This window comes from Balaenoptera acutorostrata, chromosome 21, assembly GCF_949987535.1.
Source record: "Balaenoptera acutorostrata chromosome 21, mBalAcu1.1, whole genome shotgun sequence".
Taxonomy (NCBI): Eukaryota; Metazoa; Chordata; class Mammalia; order Artiodactyla; family Balaenopteridae; genus Balaenoptera; species Balaenoptera acutorostrata.
In genome coordinates, this window is record NC_080084.1 from 21,515,407 (window position 1) to 21,541,580 (window position 26,174).

Consider the following 26,174-nt stretch of genomic DNA (forward strand, 5'->3'; position numbering starts at 1 on the left):
AGTCTATAAGAGGACCCATCATACATCCTACAACAGCTTTATTATTATCTTCCTCTCATATACAGCAATTCTTATGAAGTATATGAAGGGTTTACTAAGGTGTTCAGTTAAATTTCGTTGCATTTAATGGAGGAACTTACATGCTATAGTTCACAGTGCTCCAGCCACCTGACCTTTTTATTCCCTGAATTCTCACCTCAGGAATTCGTACTTTCTGCTCCCTCTACCATCAGTGCTTTTACTAAAGATCCTCAGGATAATAAAAATCATTCAGGTTTCCTTTGAAATATGAAGACTTAGAGAAGCCTTACTTGACCATCCTCCCTAAAATAGCTCCCTCTTCCATCTCTCCCTTTTTATCCCTTTACAATGTTTTATTTTCTTCATAGTACTTAAACTGTTCGAAAGTGTTTGTTTACTGGTTTACATGATTTGTCTCTCTCCCCACAGTTGAATGCAAGGTCCACGATGGCAAAGATTTTATCTTTTCACATGGTAGCCTCTCAGAAAATAATTGGCAAATGAGTGAAGAAAGGAGTGAATAAAAGAATGTGGCTAGTGGAATTTCCAATTGTGGGGATTTATGGAGATGTGTGGAAACAAGAACATCAATAAAACTGTGTCATTAGAAACCAATCTTAAAATTCCTATACTTCTGTAATTAGAAAATTCCCAGCCACTGTGTTATTTCTGAATTTAGTAATGGATGCTGTTAATGTTGGAGTTCTGTTGCAGGAAATTTGGGGGGAGGTGTGCTTGCACACATATGTATTTCAAAAATTGTATATTTTTTTCTTGCTTTTTTCTCCTGGCTCAAAGTCATTTAAAGTGTTGGTGCTGAAGAAAAGCAAGTACTGTGCAGTTAGTTATAGGACAGCCTGAGGTTGTCCCAGACTGGAAAGCCATTCTGATGATTCCAGTGAGTGAGGAATGCCACTGTGGAAATTAGGGGAGTGGGTGCCAAGGAGTGTCTCAGAGACTTGTTTTAAAGTTATCTTGTTAGCTAGAACAACTTTAGGTGCAAAATTAGAAGTTGTAAGTACCTGGACCAGCAGAGTGATGGGTCCGAGTAAAACAAAACTGGTGAGGAAAGCCACTTGTTGAGCTGGGACAGGGCTGGTTTAAGCATGTTGGAGCAAACACAGATAGTGGTTTTTGCTTACTACAGAAAGGGTAGGATCTTTGGATGCTGTGAATCTTCATTTGGAGTTCAGGACCCATCTTAGAAACTACTAAGAGTTTGAATTGAAAAGTTACGGGTGTCGTTTAGATTAGAACCAAGAAAAATGTGAAAAGAGGGCTGGCAGGAAGTGGGTTAGATAATCTATGTTACCTGTCCATAGTTTTCTCCCCTTTACTTTTTATTACTTTAACTTAATATTCCCTTCCAAGTAATGCTGGTGAGGACTTCTTTCTGTGTGTCTTCAGATATTTTTAAAGCTTAAATCTTGGTTATCAGAGATGGTGTAACTTTTTATTTCTTTCTCAAGTGAATGATAATAAAAATAAGTCTAGATTCCTAAAATACATGCAAAAAAATGAACTTCCATAAAAGACTGGCTTTCATTTCCATTATTTTCAGAGACAGCTATTACCGGTTAAGAAAGTAGGGCTGTGTGCTTTGCTTTTGCCGGGTTCACAATTTCACAACAGGTAGTGGCAAGTGTATCTGTGAGAGGTCCTTTTTAAACTTTTTGCCAGTCATCTTAAAAGAGAAGGTCAAATGTTTTGAAAAAGGCATGTACACTGAGCTCCTCTTTGAAGGATACGTTCAAGCTTTCTTCTGTCCAAGTTTTCTTCTTTATGCTTTAGAAGTAAAAAGAGAAGTTTTGAATCTCATCATAGGGTTCATACAATTAAGGCAGTTCGTAATGTGTGAAAGTCTGATTTTCTCAGAAAAGGAGTTGTTCCTTGTATTTGGGGGGAATTAATTATTCAAGCTCTCTTTATTTTATATTTCTGTATTTGAAGCCTCTAGAAGTTCAAACCCAAATATGTAATCTCTCATGCTTGACATTTTTTCACAGGTTATTTCCATTATAATTTTCCCAAGATTTTAGACTGATCCATTGTGTCATATTCTCATTTTTCCTTCTGCTCTAAGTAGCTGACATATTAAAAATACTTCAAATGTGATGAGCTGATATTTTCCTTTTAAACCAACTGACAGACTTTGGATAAGAAAGAAATATTTATCTTTGGAAGGAAGGTAGTCAAATTTTACTGTCAGTGCTATGCAACAGGTATTACACAAGTAGATTTAAAGTGTATTATCAATTGTGTTACTAAATGTGCTAATTTATGAAGCAGAAATATATATACTTATATGTAGCTTTTATTATATTTAACTAAATAATAACATGTTGCTTTTAATTTCTTGGTTAAAGAAAGTATTTCTGTATAGAATGTGAATAATTGTTTACAATTAATGTGGATTTTTTTACTTTAAAAACATTTTTTCATTTCACAAATACTTTTCCTGTTCTTTTCCGGCAGAGCCACATGCAGGTTTTAGAATAGCTTTCAACATGTTTGACACCGATGGCAATGAGATGGTGGATAAAAAGGAGTTTTTGGTGGTATGTATATTACAGGCTACATTTTATCAATAATTAAATATTGCTTATATTTTTATGTTTTGCATTATTTAGAATACTGTTGTAGAAAAAAGAGTGAAATTTTTATGCTTTCACTTTAATTTAATAAAGTATATACTCATGTACTTTATTTTGAATGATTTTCTTTTTGGCTATGTTGGGTCTTCGTTGCTGCACGCAGGATATTTCGTTGTGGCGCGTGGGCTTCTCTCTAGTTGTGGCGTGTGGGTGTCCTCTTCACTACTTGTGTCACAGGCTCCAGGGCACGTGGGCTCTGTAGTTTGTGGCACGCCGCGGGCTCTCTAGTTGAGACCCCTGAGCTCAGTAGTTGTGACGCGTGGGCTTAGTTGCCCCGTGGCACGTGGGATCTTAGTTCCCCCACCAGGGATCGAACCCACGTCGCCTGCGTTGGAAGGCGGATTCTTTACCACTGGACCACGAGGGAAGTCCCTATTTTGAATGATTTTTACACTATAAAAAAATAAATTATATTCAGTGTATGAAGATGCTTATAGTTGTTTACACATCTTCTGGAAGTTTGAAATGTGTCAAATGTTTTCCACTGGGTGGGTGACAAGCAATCCTGAGGTGTTACGCATGCTCAGTCTCTATCATGTCAGCCACCCAATCACAGACAGCTCTTTGTCACAGGACCTCCCCCTTCCTTCTCATTAAAGGATTTACGATTTTTCTTTTTCCTTTTCTCTTCCACTCATTGCTGCCTTGTATTCCAGTCTTAGCCCAATTTCCTACTCCCTTCTCCTGTCTTTGACCAGGGGCTGATCTGCAGTGGAGGGTAAGAGTGTTCTTGGTATTTGTCCTTCAGCCTTTCTCACCCGACTGGTCCCGTGTTGGTGCTGGTCTGGCAGCATCTTCAGCTGCTCTCTCATCTTACCACCCCCTCCTTCCAGAATTTTTCCATTGCTTTTTACCCCTGTGTCCTGTATCTACTTCTGTGACCAAATGCCTATTCTGTTTTTCTCCAAAACAGAGATTAACATTAGTTTACTCTTTCCAGTAACAACCTCTACCCTTAGCATTTATGTTTAACTCAATATTTACCTCTACTCTCCTAGTGAAAAGAGAAGGGAAAAATAACATAAATAGCCATTTAATTTTCTATTTTTCCTCTGTAACGAGCCAATAAGAATCCCTTGGAAAACCTCTTAAATAGCTTAGTATCTTCTTCAGAGGCTGGAGCATAGAAGAGAAACTATGCAATCATTCTTTTCCATGGTAGGAAAGAGAAGAGAGAGAAATCCTCATCAAAAGCTAATTAGCCATTAAAAAGGAAGCAAGCAAACGAATTATTGCGATCTATCAAAAGGCTTAATCTAACACCCATGTGGCCCTTGCCTGAGTACAGTGCCTGAGCAAGTCACTGGAGCTGGAACCACAAAGGGTCCCTCACTGCAGTGCTTTTCAGGATATTGGGGAGGCGAGAGGTTTCAGTTTCACTGCAGTAGATGGAGAGATGTACCTAACACCCTAAAATGGACAGACTTAGTTTACTATAGTTCTGTCATGATAGTGTACAGCTGTATTTTAGGACTTTCACAATGGGCCTAGTAATCTAAATAATTTTCAATAAACTTTCTATGACAGCAGTGCCAAGTTCCACCCCACTGTTTTAAAGATTAACTTTTGGAACTCAGTTCATTGGAAGTTGCCTGTGTTTCGGAATCTTGTCTGTTTGTGGAGACGGGAGGTAAAAACATTCATGCAGAATTTCTATTTATTTCCACTGTACACTCTTACAAAAGTTGCCCTTGCTTTGAAGTGGTGGTCTACTCTGCAGTGGCTGTGTACTAATAGTTTTTTGTTTGTTGTTTGTTTGTAAACAGCAAAGAGTTTGGAAGTAGAGGTGGAGTTGGGCAAAGCTATATGTAGAGGTCTAAAATCTGCAATCCTCCTGCCTATTTATGAAGTGATTATTAATAACCTTGTGAAAAATAAAAACTCTTTTCACTAAGAAAAAGTGTGGAAATAAATTTATGTGTTAATAAAATCATTTACATTTTGTACTGTATATTTTAATTGTTATTTCATATCTTGGGAGGTAATACATTTTGACTTTCAACTATAGCCATACAAAATGAAATAAAGAGTTGAGATAGCTGTTCAAATTACACAGACAAGAGCAGTGACCTTGTCGGAAAACTGAAATAGAGATAGGATTAGGCTTCCATTTGTAAAATAGGATTTTAAAGAGGAAATAATGCCTTGTATAATGGTAGCTAACATTTATTGAGAAGTTACTGTGTGAAAGGCAATGTGCTAAGTAATTACTTGTAATATTTACTCTGCACAACATTATTTTTATAAGACCTATCGATTATACCGCAATAAAGCTGGAAGAAAATGCTGCCCTAAGAGATTCTGGAAGAGATTATCTTCATGTTCCTGATATGGAAAACAAGCCTTAAATAATTAGACTAACTTGCTCAAGGGCTTCTACATGGAGAGCCCATGTTCCTACCACGATGCTCAGTTACCTGAAAGAGACCTTAGAGGTTGTCTAAGAGGTTGTCCCTCTGCATTTCATATATGAGCAGATTGGAGCCCAGCGAGGGTTGAATGACCCGTCCCCCATTATAAAATTAGTGTATGACAGAAGATGGGCTCAAGCCCAGACCCCTGAGTTCTGGTCCAATGTCCTTTATCCCTCAGTAGGCTTCATCTCTTTTTATGTATATGCCACAGGCTCCACATCTTTGTGTCTTAGAGATAAAGTAAAACTATTTAATAGATCCTTTGGTTCTGGGTTGCCTTTTTCTCAGGAAAAACATTGATATCAGAAAACATATTTATACTAGTTTTAATGATCTTGGTATATGAAACTAACTATTTTCTTTCTTTTTAGAATATACCTAGCACAGGGTGTTAGGTAGGTACCCAGAATCTCTTGTTGGATATTTGATTTTTGATTGTTTTCTTTTTCAGCTTCAAGAAATATTCAGGAAAAAAAATGAAAAGAGAGAAACTAAAGGAGATGAAGAAAAGCGTGCAATGCTGGTAAGAATAATTTATAGTAGTTTCAGGGGGGTTTTCTAGGCAAGAATTATTTTATTCATGTTGAGAAACAATAATTAAAGCCTGTAACTTTGGACCTGTCCCTTTCTTGAAAACTTTCTTAAGTTCTTATGTAGAAAAATTGCTTCAGTATTTATATGCTTTGATATCAATATTTATATCAAGTATTGATATTAAACATCTGTATCCATAATCACATTCATTAAATCATTTTCATCTGTATTGTTGTTATCCATGAGATTTGAAGGGTATATCATATAATAGATTAATACAGATCATTATGCATGTAAAAATTTAAAGGTGAATTGCAAAGATTTAATTATACCTGTGAGTAAATTTAGTGGTGCTATAACAATATGAATGTTGAAGCAAAAACAAGGAAATAATATGTGTTTTTGCATTCATAGAAATATATATATTATAGATTCTTCTTCTGGTGAGAGTAATGTTTTCATCTTATTCTGAAGGTAGAGTTAAGCAACATTTCCCTCCATTTTCCTACTAGTTTTCTTTTTCGCTTGTCGCAAGTATGTCAGCCTGACAACAACCCAGGTTCACATAATAAAAATAACACGCAGCTACTGAGACCTTAGTATCAGGCACTATACTAGGTGCTTTGCATGCGTTTTCTCATTTACTCTACCCAACAGTTCCCTTATTATCTGTAATTATAGATGAGAAAACTGACAGTTGGAAAGGTTAAGTATCTTGTCCAAAATTCCATAGCTATTAAATGGCAAAACCAAGATTTGAACCCATGGCTGGCCAGCTCCAAAACCTGCCCTTTTACCCACTGTAGCATATTTCTTCCTCTGGTACTTAGATAGCAGAAACATGGTGAATTTTGTTGGCATGTAAATGATAATTGTTTAATTTGCAAATTCATGGCCCTGTGAAATAGTTTAATTGGTCTATCTGGAATTCAAATAATTAACTTCAAAGAACTGCAACATTTTTTATTATTCTCATTGTTATAAGGATATGTATTAGGTTTTTTTTAAACATGGGTTATCTGCAGCAGATGGGTGTCATATTCAGTCCCAGTAGATTTACGAAGTATGTGTTTATACTAATAAAAGCAGATTATCAGAATTATGAATACATATTATTTCTTAGGATATTTGACTATGATATATTTATCAGTATTTGTTGAATCACCCCCAGTAGACTAATTATGGAAGACACTTATATCAATAGAAGACACTGTCTATAGATAATATACTAAAAGAGTAAACAATTATTTTAATTTTGATGGATTACCCCCAATTGACTGGATAGGCAAGTTGTTTATAAAATATCATTAAGGAGGTTGAATTATGTTAATGAATCTTTTGGTAAACCTCTGTGATAAAGTAGATAGTATTTCAATGGATACAAATTTAACTGTTTATTTATACTAATGCCAGAAAGGACTTAATGGATCTTCCAGTAAAGTTACAGTCCTATTCTAATCATTAACATTTACTAAAATACCTAAGTCGAGTAACAAAGGGAGAGAGGAAAGGGAATAATAATAGCAGACAACCCACATTGGGAAAAGCTACGGTGTCAGCACAAAAGCGTCATTGCAGCCCAGGTAAAGTAAATTTTAATAGTGATGATTTAATGCAAATAATAGTGATATAGTAAAACTTCATTAAGTTGGATTACTTAGGGAAAGTCTATCTGAATTATGAAATATAAATTATATCAGCATACCCTAAATTGTATTAGTTTACATGAATATACGTAGATCAATGAAGCATTCTGTAGCAAATATATGGGGAAGGAGACTTGTTTTAAAGAACAGATAAAAATAACTTATAAGTAGTATATAACTTATTTATGTGTAAAGGAATGCTTGCTAAAGGCACTGATCTCCATGGGTACCTCAGAGGTGTTTATCTTACATAGCTTACAGTTAGTGGCTCCTGAAATCTCATTTACAGAATTTAGCTCTCAGAACTATTTCTTAAAACAATTCAGAAATAATCTTTAGTACAACCTCTGAACTAAACAACACTCTAGGACAATACAGCTCTCTCCAAATATTTGTTACTGTGTTTAACAATAACAATAATTAGTGGTAACTTATTGTTAATAGTTGTCACATTTTAAATAATGCGTATCTGAACTGATGAGATTTTTGAGTTTTGAAGCAATTGAAATTTAGCTTATAGTGAAAATATATAGATTACATTAGGGAGACAGTGTAGCACAGGCTCAGGAGCCAGATTTTCAGGGTTTGACTATTAGCTCTGCCATTCATTGCCTGGGGGACCTTGAACCAGGTCCTTAAATGTCTCTGTGCCACAGTTTCTTCATTTGTACGAGAATAGGAGTAATGAGCACATGTGGTTGTTATGGGGGTTAAATGAGCTAAAACATGTAGCCACTTAACCGTGTATGAAATATAATAAATACTCAAAAAGATTAGCTAATTGTGAAACACGAAATTCTCTTTTAGTTAGTAGAACGATACAGCTACTTTAAACTGAATTATTACATACCCAAATCAAAATCTGAGCAAGACTAAATTGTAAAATATTTACATACCAAAATTAACTGTGCTTCAGAAAGAAAGAGGGAAATGAGCATAAAATTTCTTGGGACACTTATTACGTGCTAAGCTCTGTACTATATCCATTATAAATGTTACTCTCATTTAGTCCTCATTACACTTCTCTGAGGTAAGTATCCTACCTTTTTACAGATGAGAAAACCATCTTAGAGAGGTTTGTTAACTTGCCTGAGGTCATGGCACTAACAGGAGAAGATGCCACTGTAGGTCTCATACCATTCCCACCACCATGCTGCTGCATCTAGGTTTCCCCCTTATCCCACATGGAATCGCTGAAGCATGTCTCAATAAAACTGCATACTTTGGAGGAACATGTTTTACTCAAAGCAGTAGTTCTATCAAAAAGTTAAAATGAAAGTGGTTGAAATGAGCACAAGTTCACTTAATGTTTAATTATATGAGATTTTAAAAACTTTGCTACTCATCTTTAACATTTATCCCACTTGTACCGTGTTTATGCTCTATATAGAATGTAGCATAATGATTTGCCCTTCCTAATTGATTATTTTGTCATCTTTTTCTTTTTTTCTTTTGCTATACTTGGGTTCATTCTGAAATGTGACACTTCATTTGGCCCTTTGTGCTCTATGTCAGCGTCTTCAACTTTATGGATACCATTCTCCTACTAATAGTGTATGTACAATACTTTAAATGTTCTTTATGTAAATAGTCCTCACCTGTTTTACTTGATAATGCTGTTTTTCTGTATAAAGCCAGATCTATTATTGAGAATGTTTAGGAATTTATCTAATATAATAATGTGCAACCAGGCCAAAAAATTTTATTTCCTTCCTAGATTTATGAGAAGACTAAAACTAACAGAGCAATTATATATCTTTAGCTTTAAATTAAAATAAGGGAAAGGTGAGTGAAACAACCAAAAACTCTGGTAGAATAATTGAAATTTTATATTTTTCAGTAGTATTTGAAGAGTCAAATACAATTTATGGAGCAGATTCTCAGGCTATGCTCTTGCAGGACACAGGTATTTTAAGAACTGGATCTGTCCATCTGGTATACAGTCTTTTCTTAATTCTAGTAAAGAAGATATTAATGGATAAACTTTTCTTAGTTTTCCGTATTTCTCCCAAATTTTTTTCTAAAACCTTTGATGCCTGCCTTCTGCCTATGGCCTATACAAAAGTCTGGTATAAGATGACACTTGATATGTTTGATATATCACTCTATCACATGTTACTTCTCAAAAAGGATTATGATCTTCAGACTCATCTTTTCCTGAAAAAGTTGGGAGTTCCTGCAAATGATCTTCCAACTGTACTCTTCTTACACTACGCTTTCCTTCTTTCCTTTCTCCTGGAAAGTCAGAGCTTGTTGGTTAGCCCAGCTACTACACAACTAAGAGTAGGCCATGGCCCCTTTTGAATGTAAACATGCACAGTCCATTTGATTTCCCCAAGGATCCTTAAGTCACTTAGAAGGATCCCTCAAATTATACAAATTCCACCTGAGAGAAGCTCTTGAATTCAGGGTGACTGACTCAGAATTGTCCTGCTGAAAGTGTTCCAGTTATAGTGTAAACTCTAGGTGTGTTGCCTCCTGTGTTGGATATTTAATAAAAATTCCAAACTATAAAAACTAATTCTGTTCTAGATTTAAGTATACACTGAAGGCTGATTCAGCATAAGGTAAACCTAAGATATCTTGTGTAAGTCACAAGGAATGGACCTAGAATGGGTTGGAAAACAAGCCAAGTCCATGGGAACCTTATGACTGACTAATTGTTCTGATCCCTTACAAGATACTTTAAATTTTTTCTGCAAAATTCACTACTGTTTTCCATGAAATAAAGTCTACCATTTTCTTAAAATTTTTAAAAGATTCGTCTGTTAATTATTTCAAAAATATATAAGAATGTGTAAGATGAAAATCTCATAGATTCTAATGCCATATGCCCTGTGAAACTTAATAAATGTTAATAATAATTATTACTTTTTAATTTATTTTTCTAATCTAATATGTCATTGCATGAACCATTTTTCCAAATGTGGCAATTTATTTTTTCTTTTTTTTTTTCCCCACACACACACACTGTATTTTATTTTTACAAGAGATAAATAGACTGACACCAAGCATTGTACATGGATGACCACAACAAAAGCAACAATGATTGCAATTACCAAACATGAAACACACTCATACTATGTCATAATATTGACATTCAGTCCAGTAATCCTCCACTGTAACAGCTCCTTTACTTTGCAGTGAAAATTGATTTGTATATTCTTTGCCTCTGAGTCCTTGTGGGATTTTTTTTTTTTTTAAATTCAGACAGAAAGTCACAAAAATTATACTCATCCTCATCAGTTCACTCAGTCCCATGTAATTAATTTTTTTTTCATCTTGATCTTTTGTTAGCACTTTTATGAGTTCATCAGTTTTTCATTAGAGTTCTGAAAATGCTTATTCATTCAGTTCAGCAGTACAGTCAGTTACCAGAAACCTTTACTTGTCAGAGTCTTTTCCATGAATTTCTTGAAGATGAAACCCTTTTATAGGAACATATTTGCAAAATCATCAGAGTACACCCAGAACTGTCTGTAAATGACAAAAGACTTAAAAATGACCATGGTTAAAGATTTGATGAAAGTTCATAATAATGCAGTTGAAAAGAAAATTAGTTATTTCTGAGATATACATTTTAAAGTAATAACTAGGATTATTACTTATAACATTATACCAGAACATATAAGATTTTTAGAAGTTTCCTGTAATGTCTGAAACATTTATATTAACATATTTCCATACATATTTCCATACAAATACAAATATAAGATTTTTAGAAATTTCATGTAATGTCTGAAACATTTATATTAACATATTTCCATACATATTTCCATACAAATACAAATATAAGATTTTTAGGAATTTCATGTAATGTCTGAAACATTTATATTAACATATTTCCATACAAATAACCCAATGAAAGTTTAGTATTAGTTGTTTTGTTTGTTTTTTTTATACTGCAGGTTCTTATTAGGCATCAGTTTTATACGCATCAGTGTATACATGTCAATCCCAATCGCCCAATTCAGCACACCACCATCCCCACCTCACCGCAGTTTTCCCCCCTTGGTGGGGACGAGCTAAGCTGACGCCGCCCGGGGGAAAACTCATAAATAATTTTCATACAGGTTACAAATGGTTTTTTAAAAAATATATTTCAGAGTAATATTGTTAAAAGGAAATAGGTACTAATATAGCTCTAGTTTAAGCTACATATGCAAATTGTAGTCACTTAGACATTAAGAGAATAATATTGAGAACCAGATTTAAATTACATATTTCATTTATATTCTTGCTTATGTAATAGGTAATTTACATTTTGTTGTGATAATATATATATATTTTATTTTACTGAAGACATCTTTGTTTTTCATCTAAGAATATAAAATACATATTTTAAAGTGATATAACTTGATGTCATTTTTTTATCCCCAGTCTTAAATGTATTACATGATGTTTCAACTCCCTTAGTTTAGTTGGCTATATAAACTGACTTTTTTTCGTATAATAGGAAAATTTTTGCTCAGAAAAGAATGATTATTTTCAAAAAAAATGCAAGCAAACAAGGAAGATTTATTTAAAATTAGAAAAAAATTCAGACAGCCTGAACATTTATATGAAATATCGTTGATGTATGTTTTCACAAATATATTAGTATAACGTTATGAATTAACTGGCAATTTTCTGCTAGTTTCCAGAATTGTAGATCAACTGGAGCGATAAAGTATCTAATTTGAGTGTAGTTCATGGAGCTGAATATAACCTAAGATTCTATCTTTAGGAAGAAGTTCCTTCAAGAAAGGCAGGGCCTCTGGATTTTACTATAGAGACAGAGATTCTGTGGCCTCTGTAGTAACCTGTTCCAAAAGTTCATCATCCTTACAGTAGGTTTTGCCTGTATTCTGTCAAATTATTCCTTGCTACAGTGTAAGATTGAACATACTTTTTTGTATCCTGGAAGATAGTTACCTTACAGCCTTTTCTCTTCCAAACAACCCTGATTCTTTTCATATTTCTCATATAGTCAGCTCTTGATTATCTTACTACAGTAATGAAAAGAAATATAAAACATTCAAAAGAATAAATAATGCAAAAGTCAAGTATATTTGACTTTGACATACCTTATATTTTACAAATTTTTTTAAAGATTATCTTTATTACCCAAATTTCATTGTAGTCAAAAAATGTACCAATTTTTATATAATTTTTTGACATGGATTGAACTTGTTTTATGGACTAAAACAATGTCAATATTCATAAATGATCTGTGTTTGAAAAGAATGTGTGTTCTTCAATTTTGGGTACAGGGTTGTAATATATATATGACCAAACATATTAATTATGTGTTTTAAATCTCTATCATTACTAATGTTTTTTTTCTGCTGTTCTGTCAAATAATGTGTTAAATTACACATTACAATGATAGACTTGTTAATTTCTACTTATAATTCTGGTTTTGTTTATTTTATATATTTCAAAGCCTTCTTATTGCCTGTATAAGAATATAGATTACTTAAATCGTCTTAGCAAGTTAAATCTTTGATTATATACTATCCCTAGATCTCTAGAAATGTGTTTGTGTTAAAAATCTATTTTATTGTCAAAATAAATATACTACGTTTATTTTTATTAACATGTTATTTTCCATTTTGTGTTTTTTATTGTCTATTTTTACCTCTAGTGATAATGAAGCTTTCCCTGATTTTTTAAATATGTATTTTAGTTCAGAAATATACTGCTGATAGAACGTAAATATAAAACAAAACAAAAAACAATAAAAGTTTAACTACTATATAATATAGATCAAGAAATAAAACATTGCCTTTGCCGTACCCCAAGAAGCCCCTTCATATGTCTCCAATCATAATCCCTTCTTCTCCTTCAAAAGATAACCACAATCAAGACTTTTTATGTCATTCGTTTCTTTGCTTTGCTTTGAGGTTTTATGACCTACTTATGTATCCTAAACAATATAGTTTAGTTTTGCCCATTTTTGATCTTCATATAAATGGGATCATATTAAATGAGTTTTTCTATGTGTTGCTTCTTTGACTCAACATCATGATTGGCAGCTACATCTGCGTTATTGTATCTGGTCCTAGTTCATTCACTTTTATTGCTATAAGCAGCAGTGCTCAAACGTTTTGGTCTCAGGACCCCTTTACATTGTTGAAGATAATTGAGAATCCAAAAGAGCTTTTGTTTATGTTGGTTATATTCATCTATTTTTGCCATAAAACTGAGAAAATTATAAATATTAATACATTTAAAAATAATTTTAAAAACTCTCATGTTACCATAAACATTTTTTATGAAAAATAATGTCAAAAATATTGTGAGAAAAGTGGTATTTTACATTCTTTGCAAATCTCTTTAATGTCTGACTTAGTAGAAGACCGCTGGTTTCTCACAGATGCTTCTGTATTCAATCTGTTGCAGTATATTGTTTTGGCAACAAATACTATCAATTGTTTCCCTTGAAGCAACAAGCTCCCTTGGTTCATCTTCCAAAAAGATGCCTGCCACATACCAAAGTCTAAATAACCATAGTTTGTGTATCCGTTGTTCTTTCAAGTAAAAATGATGGTTCATGAAAAAAGTGGCTGGTCTACCTTGCAACACAAACCACCGCATAGATGTCTTTTCTCAAGGCAACCACAGTCCTTCATTAGACAGAAGTGCGTTATGCATGCTTCCCTTCACACCGAATGTCAAAAAGATGTGTGCTCAAAGATTAAATTAACACAATTATGAGTTTTATTCTTCAGCAAGTACATTCTTAAGTGAAACTTTTTTAAAAAAATATGAGTATTTGAGTATGTGAAACTGAAGAATGTGACAACTTCTGAAGAATGTAATGACTCTGGTCTTTGGTGCTGTCATTGTACTAAGGCTTCAGCAATTTTACCCACCATTGCTTTTGTACCAGTCAACACAGTACAAAAGGCAAATAATGTCTTTAAGATGCTTTAAGATGCATCTATATTATATTTTGTCCAGTTTTTTTCAGTTATTCTCAGTGAGAAGATTGGCACTGTTTTTTCTAGTCTGTCATTACTAGAAGCCTGGTTTATCATTTTCAACCTCTCATTTTCCTTATATTTTGGATATGTCTTTTTTAAAAGTATATTTTGTGTATTTTATCGGTTCCTTTTTATCTGGATTGATAATATATGCTTTTTAATTGGAAAATTCAGTCAATTTACATTACTGTGATTACTAACTTATTTGGATTTATTTTAGCCATTCTATATACTGTTTTTTTTCTCTTTTCTTACTTTCTTTTGCATTACCTGGGTTTATCTTGAGTTTAGAAGACAGTCACTGTATTTCTTTGTGTAGTTATTCTTGAAATTTTAATAAGAATACTTAAAATAATAAAGTCTTAGATTAGGCCATATCTTTATTTGCTTTCTCAAAAATAGACTTTAAAAGTTCTTTAATACCGTTCTTTCCTCTCCTGGCATGGGTACTTAAAATTGAACGTTTGCCCTTGTCTTTTTTTAATCCCACAAGTTAGACTTCTAAAATATGTATCATTCATGTTTGTTTCTAATTACTTATATATTTGCTATTCTTTACTCAGTATTTCCCTCTTTAATCTCACCCATTCCTAAATCTCATAATCTTATACTCACAAAGTATATCCTCAAGTGATGATCTTCTAATAAATTTTTTTAAAAACCCTCTCTCTGGAAATCTCTTTTTTTCCCTTTATTTTTTCCCAGTTTATTGAGATATAGTTGACATATAACATGGTATCAGCTTATGGTGTACAACATAACTTGATATATGTACTTCTCACAAAACACCACAGTAAGTTGAGTTGACACCCATCCCCTCACATAGTTACAATTTTTTTTTCTTGTGATGAAAACTTTAAGACCTATTTTCTTAGCAACTCCTAGCATACAGCACAGTATTATTAACTGTAGTCACCATGCTTTACATTACATCCCCAAGACTTACCTATCTTATAACTGGTAGTTCACACCTTTTTACCACCTTCACCCCTTTCCCTACCACCACCATTCCCACCTGCCTCTGGCAACCACCAGCCTCTTCTGTTTCTGTGGATTTGTTTGTTTGTTTTAATTGAGATAGAATTGGCATGTAACATTATATTAGTTTCAGGTGTATAATGTAACGATTCGATATATGTATACATGCTGTTATTTTGAAAGAATTTTACTATATATATTATTATGGGTTGACACTTATTCTCAGCGAATTGTGGTATCATCCCAGTCTTCTGGCTTCTATTGCTGAAAATGAAAAGTCAACTCTGGGTCTATTATTCTTTTGTAGGCAATCTGTTTTCTTTCTGGGTGCTTTTAAGATTCTGTTTGCCTTTGGTATTCTACAGTTTTATTACAGTCTATCTCTCTTTTTGCTTTTATCTATCATGAAATTTATTGGGCTTCTTAAATATGAGGATTGTTTGCTTTCATTATTTCTTGAATATCCACTGCCAATATGTCTCTGAATATTGCCTCTTTCCCATTTTCTCTAATATTACTTTCTAGAGCTTTCATAGATATTTATGTTTTAATGTCTCTTAACTCCTCTTTAATTTGCCATATTTTTTATCTTTTTACACTGCATTCTGTATACTTTATTCATATTATCTTCAAGTTCACTGATCTTCTCTCTAGCTATATATAATATGATATTAAATTTCAGTGATTCATTTTCCATTTCTAGAAGTTTTATTTGGTTCTTTTTTCTAATCAGCCTAATAATTTTTGGTAGCCCCTTTTTCCTAAGAAGTCCTGTCAAATACAACTTCATATTCTTTAAACTTATTAAACTTATTTTGTATTCCATATCTAATAATTTCAATATCTAGAGTCTGCAGCTCTGGTTCTATTGTTTGTTGTTTCTGCTGGTTCCTACTTATGGTGGCTTACGTTCTTTTATGTTTAGTAATTTCCTATTATGAGCAGGTATTTGTTGGAATGCATCTGTGTGGATTCTTTAAGGGCTGGGTTAAGGGTGTGTTTTTCCTGGGAAGACTTGTGTGTATATGTTTGTTTCTATGATACATTGCAGGTACCTGCAGTCCCATGTAACTTTAAATTACAATTCTCGGGTTATGGTTTCTCAGGCCACACTTGTCAGAGTGGGACAGATTATAAAGATGTAGTTTTCTTTCGTTTGTTTATATTTTTCTGTGTTTTTAAATATCACTAATAGCAAAGACAGTTGACCCCCTGATTCTGTGGGCTACTATTTTGGGGTTTTTTTCCTAGTTTGCCTAACCTCTGAGTGTACCCTTTCTCAGACCCTTACTTTGTGTAGGGTATTTACCTGTCTGGACATGGGCCGCTTTAGGGAGCCTCTGTTCTGCTTACCACAGTGATAGAGTCCCATCTCTAAGTCGGTCTTTTTTCCCCTAGCTTCCTTTTTCTTCGTTCCTTCTAGCTTCCCTTTCTCCCTTATTTTACTTCCTTCCTTCTTTCCTTCTGTCTTTGTTTTGAGCTGCTATAACAAAAATACCTTAAAATGGGTGGCTTATAACGAATAATCATTTTTCATAGTTCTGAGAGCTGGCAAGTCCAAGATCACCCAACCAGCAAATTCACTGTGGCAGCTGATGAGGGCCTGCTTCCTGGTTCATAGGTGGCACCTTCCCACTGTGTCCTCACATGGTGGAAGGGGGCAAGGGAGCTCTCTCAGACCCCTTTTCTAAGAGCACTAATCCCATCCATGAAGGCTCTGCCCTCATGATCTAATCATCTCCCACAGGCCCCACTCCTCCTAATACCATCACCTGGGGGGTTAGGATTCCAGTATATGAACTTTTCACACTATGGCTCCCTCCTTCCTCCCTCTCTTGCTCTTTTCCTTCCTTCCTCCCTCCCTCCCTCCCTCCCTCCCTTTTCTAGGCTCACAACGTACATTTTTTCCTATAGAGATCCGTGTCAATATAGTTTGTCAAACTAATTTTATCCCTTCATATGTTGTAAGTATTTTTAATGTCATCAAAGTCTGTGTGGGTGGGGTAGGGGTGAGGGTGACCAGGGTTTGGAAGTAGGGGAGAGGCCTGGCTTCACCAAGCACGTCGTTCCTGTTACCCTCCTAATAATAGTGTCGTGAGCCTCATTTTCTAGTTAGATTGGTTTAACAGTCCTTTTCTTAACTATATACTGCCTTTCTACATTACAGTTTAAAAATATATCCACATTCAAAATATTTAGATAACTTTGCAGAGTATTTAATCTAGTTACCATCTATTGAGGTTCTGCTATATCTGTGTAAAAGAAAATGAACTGTGCTAGTGCTACACTCAGTTAATTTTACTTGGTTACAGCTTACTTAGTTACTAAAGGGGGTGACGAGTAGATTCTCTGCCACATTGCTACATTTACACTTATGGTAATAAATACATCTATGTTATATAAGTGACTCCTGCTTAATAATACTTTATTATTAACATTTTATTAAGAGTTTATTAAAATATGGGCGGTAGGCAGTGTTTTCTAGTTCATAATAATGAATTAAAACACAGATCTTTGAAATAATTCCCAGATGCTTATAATTGTATTAGTGGTACTGGACTTTTGAAAACTAACACACACACAAAAATAAGAATTCTCTCATCATCAGCCACTCACTCCTAAATTCATCATGCAGCATTTTCTTCTCACAATAACCCAAAGAAGACCAAGCCTGAGAATCTGTGAAATCTTTCCTGGTAGATCCTGAGAGAAACCACATTTAATTATTTCTGTTTATAGAGACCCAAGTTAAGCCTGTAGTTCTACATTTCATGTAAAGATTAGACTACACTTCTTAATTCTGATATCGCCTGCTTTAGACTAGCCTCTTAATTCTGATATCGCCTGCTTTAGACTAGCCTGTACCGAGATAGAAGCTAGTGCTCTGTCCTTGGAATAGATCAGAAAGTACCTGATCTATTTACAATAGACACCAAATCCCTGATCAGCTTTGAGTGGTTTGCCTTCAACTTGCATATTTCTTTTTGACAAGTTTTTGATTAATTTAAATTTAGTTTCTCTAAAGTATGGATATGGTCATTTTGATTCTTTGATGCACTAACATAATATATGCTAACCAACAATGATTCATTTTTAAATTAAGCTTAATTTTTATAGGTTGCTATAAAATAACCAAAATCTTCTCCAAATGAATTTACTTCACACAAGGTGTGAATAAAATTTTTATTTCACACTTTGTTAGAAGTTATGTATGTTTCATTAGAATGGCATGGGGCAGGGGTGAAGAATGTGATTCTTATTGACAAAGCCACATTGTACTTAGAAACAGTGGTTATATACCATTACACCTTTGAAAATGCCCTGGGTTTACCAGTGATGTAATATAATACTGCTGTGTGCAGCAGAAAACAAAAAAGGTAAGCTAATGTGTTTTCTTTTCAAGGTTGGCTAGAAGAGATTTAAACTGTATAAATTATCATTGTTTCTGACTATTCTTTAGATTTCAGTTGTGCTTCTTAAAACTTCTACAGGTACTTAAAACAGATGCTGAGGAACTTGTCTCCAGAAGCTATTGGGATACACTGAGACGTAATACAAGCCAAGCACTCTTTTCAGACCTCGCAGAGGTATAATTAAACCTCAACCAGGTCCTTGTACTATTTGCCATTTTGTTAATCTAGTCCTCATTTCATTTTTGAGTCACAGCGATTAAACCAAAATATATTTTATATTTTCCCTTTTTCTCCAGTAAAGCAATAATTCCTATATATAAATTGGTATATTTGAATATGTCAACTGTGCTGGCAGGGGCGGCAAGGTCACCTGTAATAGTCCATGGTAAATCCACTCGCTTCTTGTAGAAAACATGACTTTCCAACTTAATTAAAAGGAAATACTGTTCTTTTTCACTTAAAGATCACTTTCAGGAAATTTGCAAATACTATTTTATAGTTTCACTGAACCTTTTAACCTTATAATTTGCAATGTTACATGAAATGCTGAAACTTCTAACTTGGTAAAAGATAGCTAATGCTTTAGAGTTATGGTAGATTTAAAATCAGATTTCCTAATATTAATAGCGAGTGGCTTACCAAGGGTGGGCATGGGGGAGGTGTGCTAACAGCAGTCAGTCAGGGAAGGGAGGACATTTTACCTTGACATTGGTTAGGATTGCCAGTGTGTGGAAAATTAAAAGTAGACTGACCATTATATCATTCATTATTGTTTTCGAATTCCACAGAGACACATACCTTTTTGCTGCCCTCAGGTGGACTGTCCCCACCACCCCACTCTCATTATGGCACTGTTAATAGGGGTTTGTCATTTTAAAAGATGGGCTATGTCTTGTAGATTAAATGCTTTTCTATGTTGCCTATTAAGAATTTTTAAGAACTTTATTAGAGATGGCTGTCTGGCTTACCACAAAGGACTTTTCAGTAAATACCAAGAGATGTATTTTTTCATTATCTTTTTCTCTTGAAAGTTGGCTTCTCGTTTCTTTTTCTAAAGTTTGACTTTTAAAAGTTATACTTAAAAATATCTAGAGAAGTAAACTGGAATGAATTCTGTTACCCACATATACAGTGCTACTCAGTGGACACCTCTAGAGCAGGGTAAACACTTGTAAATGTTAATTTTGTCACTTGTGCACAATTTTAAAGTCCTAAAACAAATAAATAAAGCATTCTGCCCTATATATAGTCTGTGATATGTAAATATGATGTAATTATGACCAGTAATTATTAATCTTTAAAAATTACCTTTTAAATTTTAGCTATTTTTAGGCGTAAAGTGCTAATAGATAGTCCACTTACACATACTTTAGAAGTGCTTAATCCTGTAGTCATTTATGTAGGCATATAGTAGTCAGTGCCTGAAAGTAAGAGCAACGGGGGACACTAGTCCTTAGAGCCCCTACAAGCCTGCTGTGCCCAGCTTCACATTAGCAGTCGTGTCCTGCTGTCGCTTCCCACCATAGGCTGTCCACCTCTCAGCCTCCAACCGATCTTCAATCCCATTTAACTCTGCTAGAAATTCTCACAGTTAGGCACAATCTGCTTATTAGATGTCAAATTTAATTTAAATCTTGGTAATATCAGAAGACCAGTCAGCTCTTACATATACTCAAAGATCTTACATAAGATTTGCATAAGATCTTTTGAAGATGTTTATTGCTCTATCTGATGTGTGCTGGAGCTGGCTTTTACAGCTTCCCAGAGCTAGTTCTGCACATCTCTTCCCAACTCAGCATTCTGTGACATTCCGTTGGTACCTTCAAATTGACCATGATAGGCGTGTTACTACCATAGACGTTGGCAAACACTACAAATCAGACTTTTTTATTTTCCTAGAGAGCCAGTTCACTAGCACACCATTAACTGTAATCATAAGCTGCTAAATCAATTAATGAATTGACTCAAACATCATGAAAATAAATTTGATGGAGAGAAGTACGAAGAAAAAGAAGAAAACAAAACTTATATTGTGTTTCCAAGTAAAATAATTATTGGGGGATCATCTCTGTTACTGCCCTCCCACATTAGAGAAGATAATTGAGAATTAGCTGTAGTTAAATTACAACTCATTATAATTCCTTATAGGTTACTACTGATGCCAGTGAAACATTGAATTGTTTATACTGTCAGTACTTCAGGATTCGAATTAGTTCAGAAAGAAAGCTTAGAAATCTATTTGTATTTCTTTGTTCCTCTTATATTTAAAATGTAAATATTGAGATAAAGCAGTTCTCTTTACATAATGTAGGTAAATTTGAGATTAGCCTCTCATATTCTTATTCCAGAGCTATTTCTAACCATAAATTTTTTTTCAGTGATAGTAAAACCATGTTATAATGAAAATTTGAATACCACAGCTGATACCACTTTCTAACCAAAATAATAGATAATGAATTCATAGTACAATATGTCTATCGTGCAGCTATTGAATACAGTCTGTGAGTACCAGAGTTACAAAAACTGTTTTGAGCTTTACAGATGAAATTAAAATTTTTTTCTTATCTGCTTTAAACTTTACTAACCCTTAATAAGTTTCAGTAGGTTATTTAAAACCTTCCTAACACATCAAGAGTTTGACAATTTCCTCCAGCCCATGAATAGAGCTTGATAAGATTATTATCATATAGTAATCAATAAAAATACATTGAAAGAATTCCTTAAAACTCTTTAATAGCTTGATATATTTTTATTTTATGCAAGTTTTTTAATTTGTTTATTCCATTTTTGATGAAATCATTTACAATAATTTTTAATCAAAACAAAGTTAGATATTGGCCTCTCATGGGGTTCTTTTGTGGCTTTTTCTCGCTTTGATATGAAAACACCTGAATTCATTTTATTTTAACAATGAGCACAAGAATCAAAGGGATAAAGTCTCTATTTTTGTCTCAGCTCTCCTGAGATTTAAGTTATGTAACACAGTTAGGACACCAAGGACACTGGTACAGTTGTCAGTGACTCCCAGCAGCACTCTGTTTCACTGAATGGGGGGAAAAGGTTTTCACCATTTCCATTTTCTAATTTTTCTCTCTAATGTCAAACTGTTGTTTATGCCTCTGTGGGTCTGGATTATCTGGATAAGAGCAACCTAAGTCTAATAATATATCGATGATGAAAGACTGTAAATGAAGATTTGCTCTGCTCAATGGGCATGAGAAAAACTGGCCGAATGAGGTCATTATTTAAAACCTGTGTAAAACAAAGCCACCTCATTTCAGTGTATTATGTCTCGAGGTAAGGAACATGACAACACTAGAGGAAAACATTCCATAGTTATGTTATCAGGGTTCTCTAACTTTTGGTGTTCCTGTATCCTCTCATTTTAAGGCATTTTTTTAGATCTATATAACATATATGTGTAGTTTCAATAACACAAAAGAAGCAAGAGTATACCATGTAAAAATATTTTTTTGCATTAAGCTCCAACATTATTTTCTGTCTTGTCTAGTCCTTTTTCAACTTCTTGGAATATACTGATTTGTCAGAAATAAATAATAATAGCTAACACTTACTGAACATTTACAATATGCCGGTTATAGTGCTGACTAACGTGAGTTATCTCATCCTCACAACGACCATTTAGGGTAAGTACTGTTGTTGTTCCTGAGGATAATTATGTCCTCAGTGAGATTAACTTCCCCAAGGTCACTTAACTAATGAGGAAAAAAGTCAGAATTCAAAGCAGAAATCTGACTCTTGAGTTCATCATCCTATTTGCTCACCACGCTACTGCTTATTTGTGAAGTAGCAACTTGTTCTAAGACCTTATCCCTGCTCCTCTTCTCAGCCACTTTGCCCCTCTTCCACATTCCATCGCTCTCTCTTCCAGATGGATACCCCAGTTCTTCATGCTGACCTCTGATTGGCTCGAGCCTCCACTGTTATGGTCCATTTAGGCATGCCTTCTCAAATATTTCCTCCCCCTACTAAATTAAGCTGTTCCTTGGATAATAAACTGATTAGATTTGATTATACACGATCACAAAAGAATGTCTATAATTAACAAGCTACCTTCTCCCCCCACAAAGGTCTTAATGCTTTTGTCCAAAGCATCTTATGACTACCAATAAGAACATGTATATATTTCATTTACATTCATATTCTAACCTTATCCTGAAAATGGTTATTGTAGATAGGGTTTTTCCCATTTTACAGATAAGGAAGCTGACGATCAAAAAAGTCAGTGAACTCAGGTCTTCTGATTTTAAATCCTGTCCTCCTTCCATTACATCAGTCTACCTTCTCAACTTAAAGCTACTGGTGAAAGTATAATAGTAGTGCCTTTTGAGCACTACTCAAAAATTACACTGATCTGTCACATAAGGGGCCTTGAAAGACTGGCACCACTAATATTCCTCAACACTCATAATAAGCTTGTTCAGGAAGGTATATTTAAAAGATAGTATGTGACACCTGGCTTCCTGGCTGTGTCGTTTTCCCCCAAGTGATCAGATCAAACCACTATCAGATCAAAGGAGTTGGTTATATTATAGGGAACTTCTCGGTTATTCCAGCTCCTGAGAATACTTGGAACTTGTCAGCAAACTCAAATAAGAAGTAGTAGAGATCATCCAAACCAATTATTAGGAGGTTACATTCTAGAGATTATTTAGAAAAATCCAAACTAAATTACAGATATAGACTACATAGGTGACTACTAAAGAATCTCAACAATTTTAGATAATTTAAAGTAGAAGATACCCTACATGTTTTAAAGAGTCTTTAAGAGAGACATGAGTAATCCGTGTAGCAGAAAGATCACTTTAGAAACATAGTTTCATGGATTAAAAGAGGGCATGTTGGAGGGGAAAAAGCCTATCAGAAGATGTAGTCTTCTATAACTCCATTCTAGTCGTTACAAGAGAAGAATAATATTTGGTCTAGGGAGAAGGGAAATAAAGACCCAACAAATGTTATGAAGGATAAAAATGGCTATCTTCATGGAAGATAGGGAAGGGGGCTAGGAGGAATCAAAAGATTACCAAATTTAGTGTTTGGAAGATGGGTAAGATGAGACTATATCAGGGAACATGGAAGACGACTGATGCTTTGAAGAGAAGTATATATTTTCTATTTCTTACATTTTCTATGGAGTGGTATCCTGATTCTGGTCAAGAAGTAATAGTTTCAAATATGTACATTTAGATGGACATTTGCAGTTATTTTTTAAATATAGAAAATGATACTTATTATTTAACCTCTTACTTTTTCTTAGATTTCCCAGGATAATACATGGGTAGAGGTTATAATCACTTGAATTTTATTATTTTTGTAACTGAGTTTATCAGATAGGTATGAGTTAATGACCAAGTGAAGAAGGAAGGAAAGAGAAAGAAGGAAGGAAAGGGAATGGGGTGGGAAGGAGGGAAGCAAAAGGAAACCTATAAAGCTACATTAAAGAGGGAAGATTTTCTCAGGCCATTAAACTTTATAAGGACTATAATTAAGCTATTTTAAGAATACATTTGTTGGAACTTGTTTATCAAGTTGAATGGGGAAGGGAAAATCCTCTGGAATTAATTTCTTATCCATTCAAAAAATAGTGTAAGACTTTTCTTTGGAAAAAATTATAGATGATATAAATTCCAAGGTAATATTACTGTAGTTTCTCTTTCAAAATACAGTATCTTCCATTTAAAGTGTCATAGATAAGAATACAATAGGGAAGAATCATGGTTCAAGGAAACTATTTTGCGAAGCTTGAGGCCCTTCTTTTGTCAGCCCTATATGTTCAATAATCTGAGGAATTTACCTCTTTTGGACATCCTAAATGAAGGAATTTTTCAGGTTGATTAGGAAAATCCAAAGTAAATTACTTAAATAAAAATAAAATATTTGATGATTACTAAAGGATTTTAACTATTTTAGATCATTTAAACTATAGATACCCTATATGCACAATTTGTGGTTGAAGACTTCTTAATATAATCATAACTTTAAGTTTTTTGAGGATAAACATCAATTTCATCTGTATTTCTGTTTTCAAATTTTGAACTTTTTAACTGTAATGGCATGTATTAATACATCCTTCTGCTTTTCATTCTAATGTTAATGTATTTATGTTCTTTGGGGGATATATCTCTATTCTGTTTTGTTTTCTTGCAGCTAACCTTTAAATTGTGATTTTTTTTAAAGCGTGCTGATGACATTACAAACTTAGTAACAGATACTACACTTCTTGTACACTTTTTTGGAAAGAAAGGAAAAGCTGAGCTCAACTTTGAAGATTTTTATAGGTGAGCTTAATTTTTATATTTGTATTGAAAAATGTTAACATGCTAAAGTCAGGAAGGTCTTTAGGAATCATTTAGTGCAGTGACACTCACCCCTTTGCTGCTTTCATCTTAACTAAAGATACTCTATAACAAATATCCACTCCCGTCAGTGCTTGTGTACCAGTAGTTCTACTGATAAATGTAACAGGAAGTCACTGAATGAGGAAAAATATCCAGATATCTGGATTGATTATTTCCTATATATTCAGAAGAAAGAATATTACCAATTCCTCAGTCTCAGTAAGCTGCAGTAATAATAATAATAGGCATGTATACAGTGTTTGCTGCAGTAAACACGAGGCAGGGCACATTAACTCCTTTAAGTCTCATCACTACCCTGCAAGATATTCTTGTTATGCCCATTTTACAGATGAAGAAGCCAAAGTCCTGAGAGGCTAAGTACCATCTGTTACCATCACTCTTCATTTATCTTATTCATTGTTTATGTATTTTTGTCATAGATTCATGGATAACCTCCAAACAGAAGTTCTAGAAATAGAATTCCTTTCCTACTCTAATGGGATGAATACTATCAGTGAAGAAGATTTTGCTCATATTCTTTTACGATACACAAATGTGGAAAATACATCAGTATTTTTGGAAAATGTGCGTTATAGTATACCCGAAGAAAAGGTATCTAATCCCCATTTTTATTTTGTTACATATGTTATTATCTTGTAATTATATAGGTCTGTAAAATATATTGTCCTTCTGTTAGTTCTTTTGCTCCTCTGTGGATTAATAGATTCTTTGGGTATATTCCATCCTTCTTTCCTCTGTGTCTTAAGGGCTCTGGCTAAACTTTAAAATGGATTAATTTAAAATTCTGGGTTGGGACTTCCCTGGTGGCACAGTGGTTAAGAATCCACCTGCCAATGCAGGGGACATGGGTTCAAGCCCTGGTCTGGGAGGATTCCACATGCTGCACAGCAACTGAGCCCATGCGCCACAACTACTGAAGCCTGCGTGCCTAGAGCCCGTGCTCCACAACAAGAGAAACCACCACAGTGAGAAGCCCCCAGTCACTGCAGCTAGAGAAAGCCCACGTGCAGCAACAAAGACCCAACACAGCCAAAAATAAATAAATAATAAATTTTTTAAAAAATAAAAAATAATAAAATTCTGGGTAGATATCCATATTTTTCTTAGACATGCTGAAAACCTTTAAGGTTATTAGCAGTTGTTCTATTCACATTATGGATATCACT

General features: G+C 34.1%; 1 protein-coding gene and 1 long non-coding RNA gene across 7 annotated transcripts in view; one reads left to right on the plus strand and one right to left on the minus strand.

Moving 5' to 3' along the window:
- MICU3 (mitochondrial calcium uptake family member 3) overlaps window positions 1-26,174 on the plus strand; it is a 101,003-nt gene that overhangs the window by 57,841 nt on the left and 16,988 nt on the right. For 3 of the 6 annotated variants that reach the window (XR_009006523.1, XM_007174029.3, XM_057537315.1), the window contains exons 6-11: window positions 2,497-2,579; window positions 5,541-5,612; window positions 8,785-8,823; window positions 18,707-18,802; window positions 24,827-24,927; window positions 25,428-25,599. Coding sequence is in view for 5 of the 6 variants with exons in the window: in XM_007174029.3 (XP_007174091.1) it covers window positions 2,497-2,579; window positions 5,541-5,612; window positions 8,785-8,823; window positions 18,707-18,802; window positions 24,827-24,927; window positions 25,428-25,599 (563 nt within the window). In the remaining variant the exon portion in view is untranslated. The remainder of the gene's footprint in view (window positions 1-2,496; window positions 2,580-5,540; window positions 5,613-8,784; window positions 8,824-18,706; window positions 18,803-24,826; window positions 24,928-25,427; window positions 25,600-26,174) is intronic. The other 3 variants (XM_057537313.1, XM_057537312.1, XM_057537314.1) reach the window with 3 other exon arrangements.
- LOC103012857 (uncharacterized) overlaps window positions 20,373-26,174 on the minus strand; it is a 37,873-nt gene continuing 32,071 nt past the window's right edge. The window contains exon 5 of the long non-coding RNA XR_450317.2: window positions 20,373-20,448. This is a non-coding gene — a long non-coding RNA (uncharacterized LOC103012857). The remainder of the gene's footprint in view (window positions 20,449-26,174) is intronic.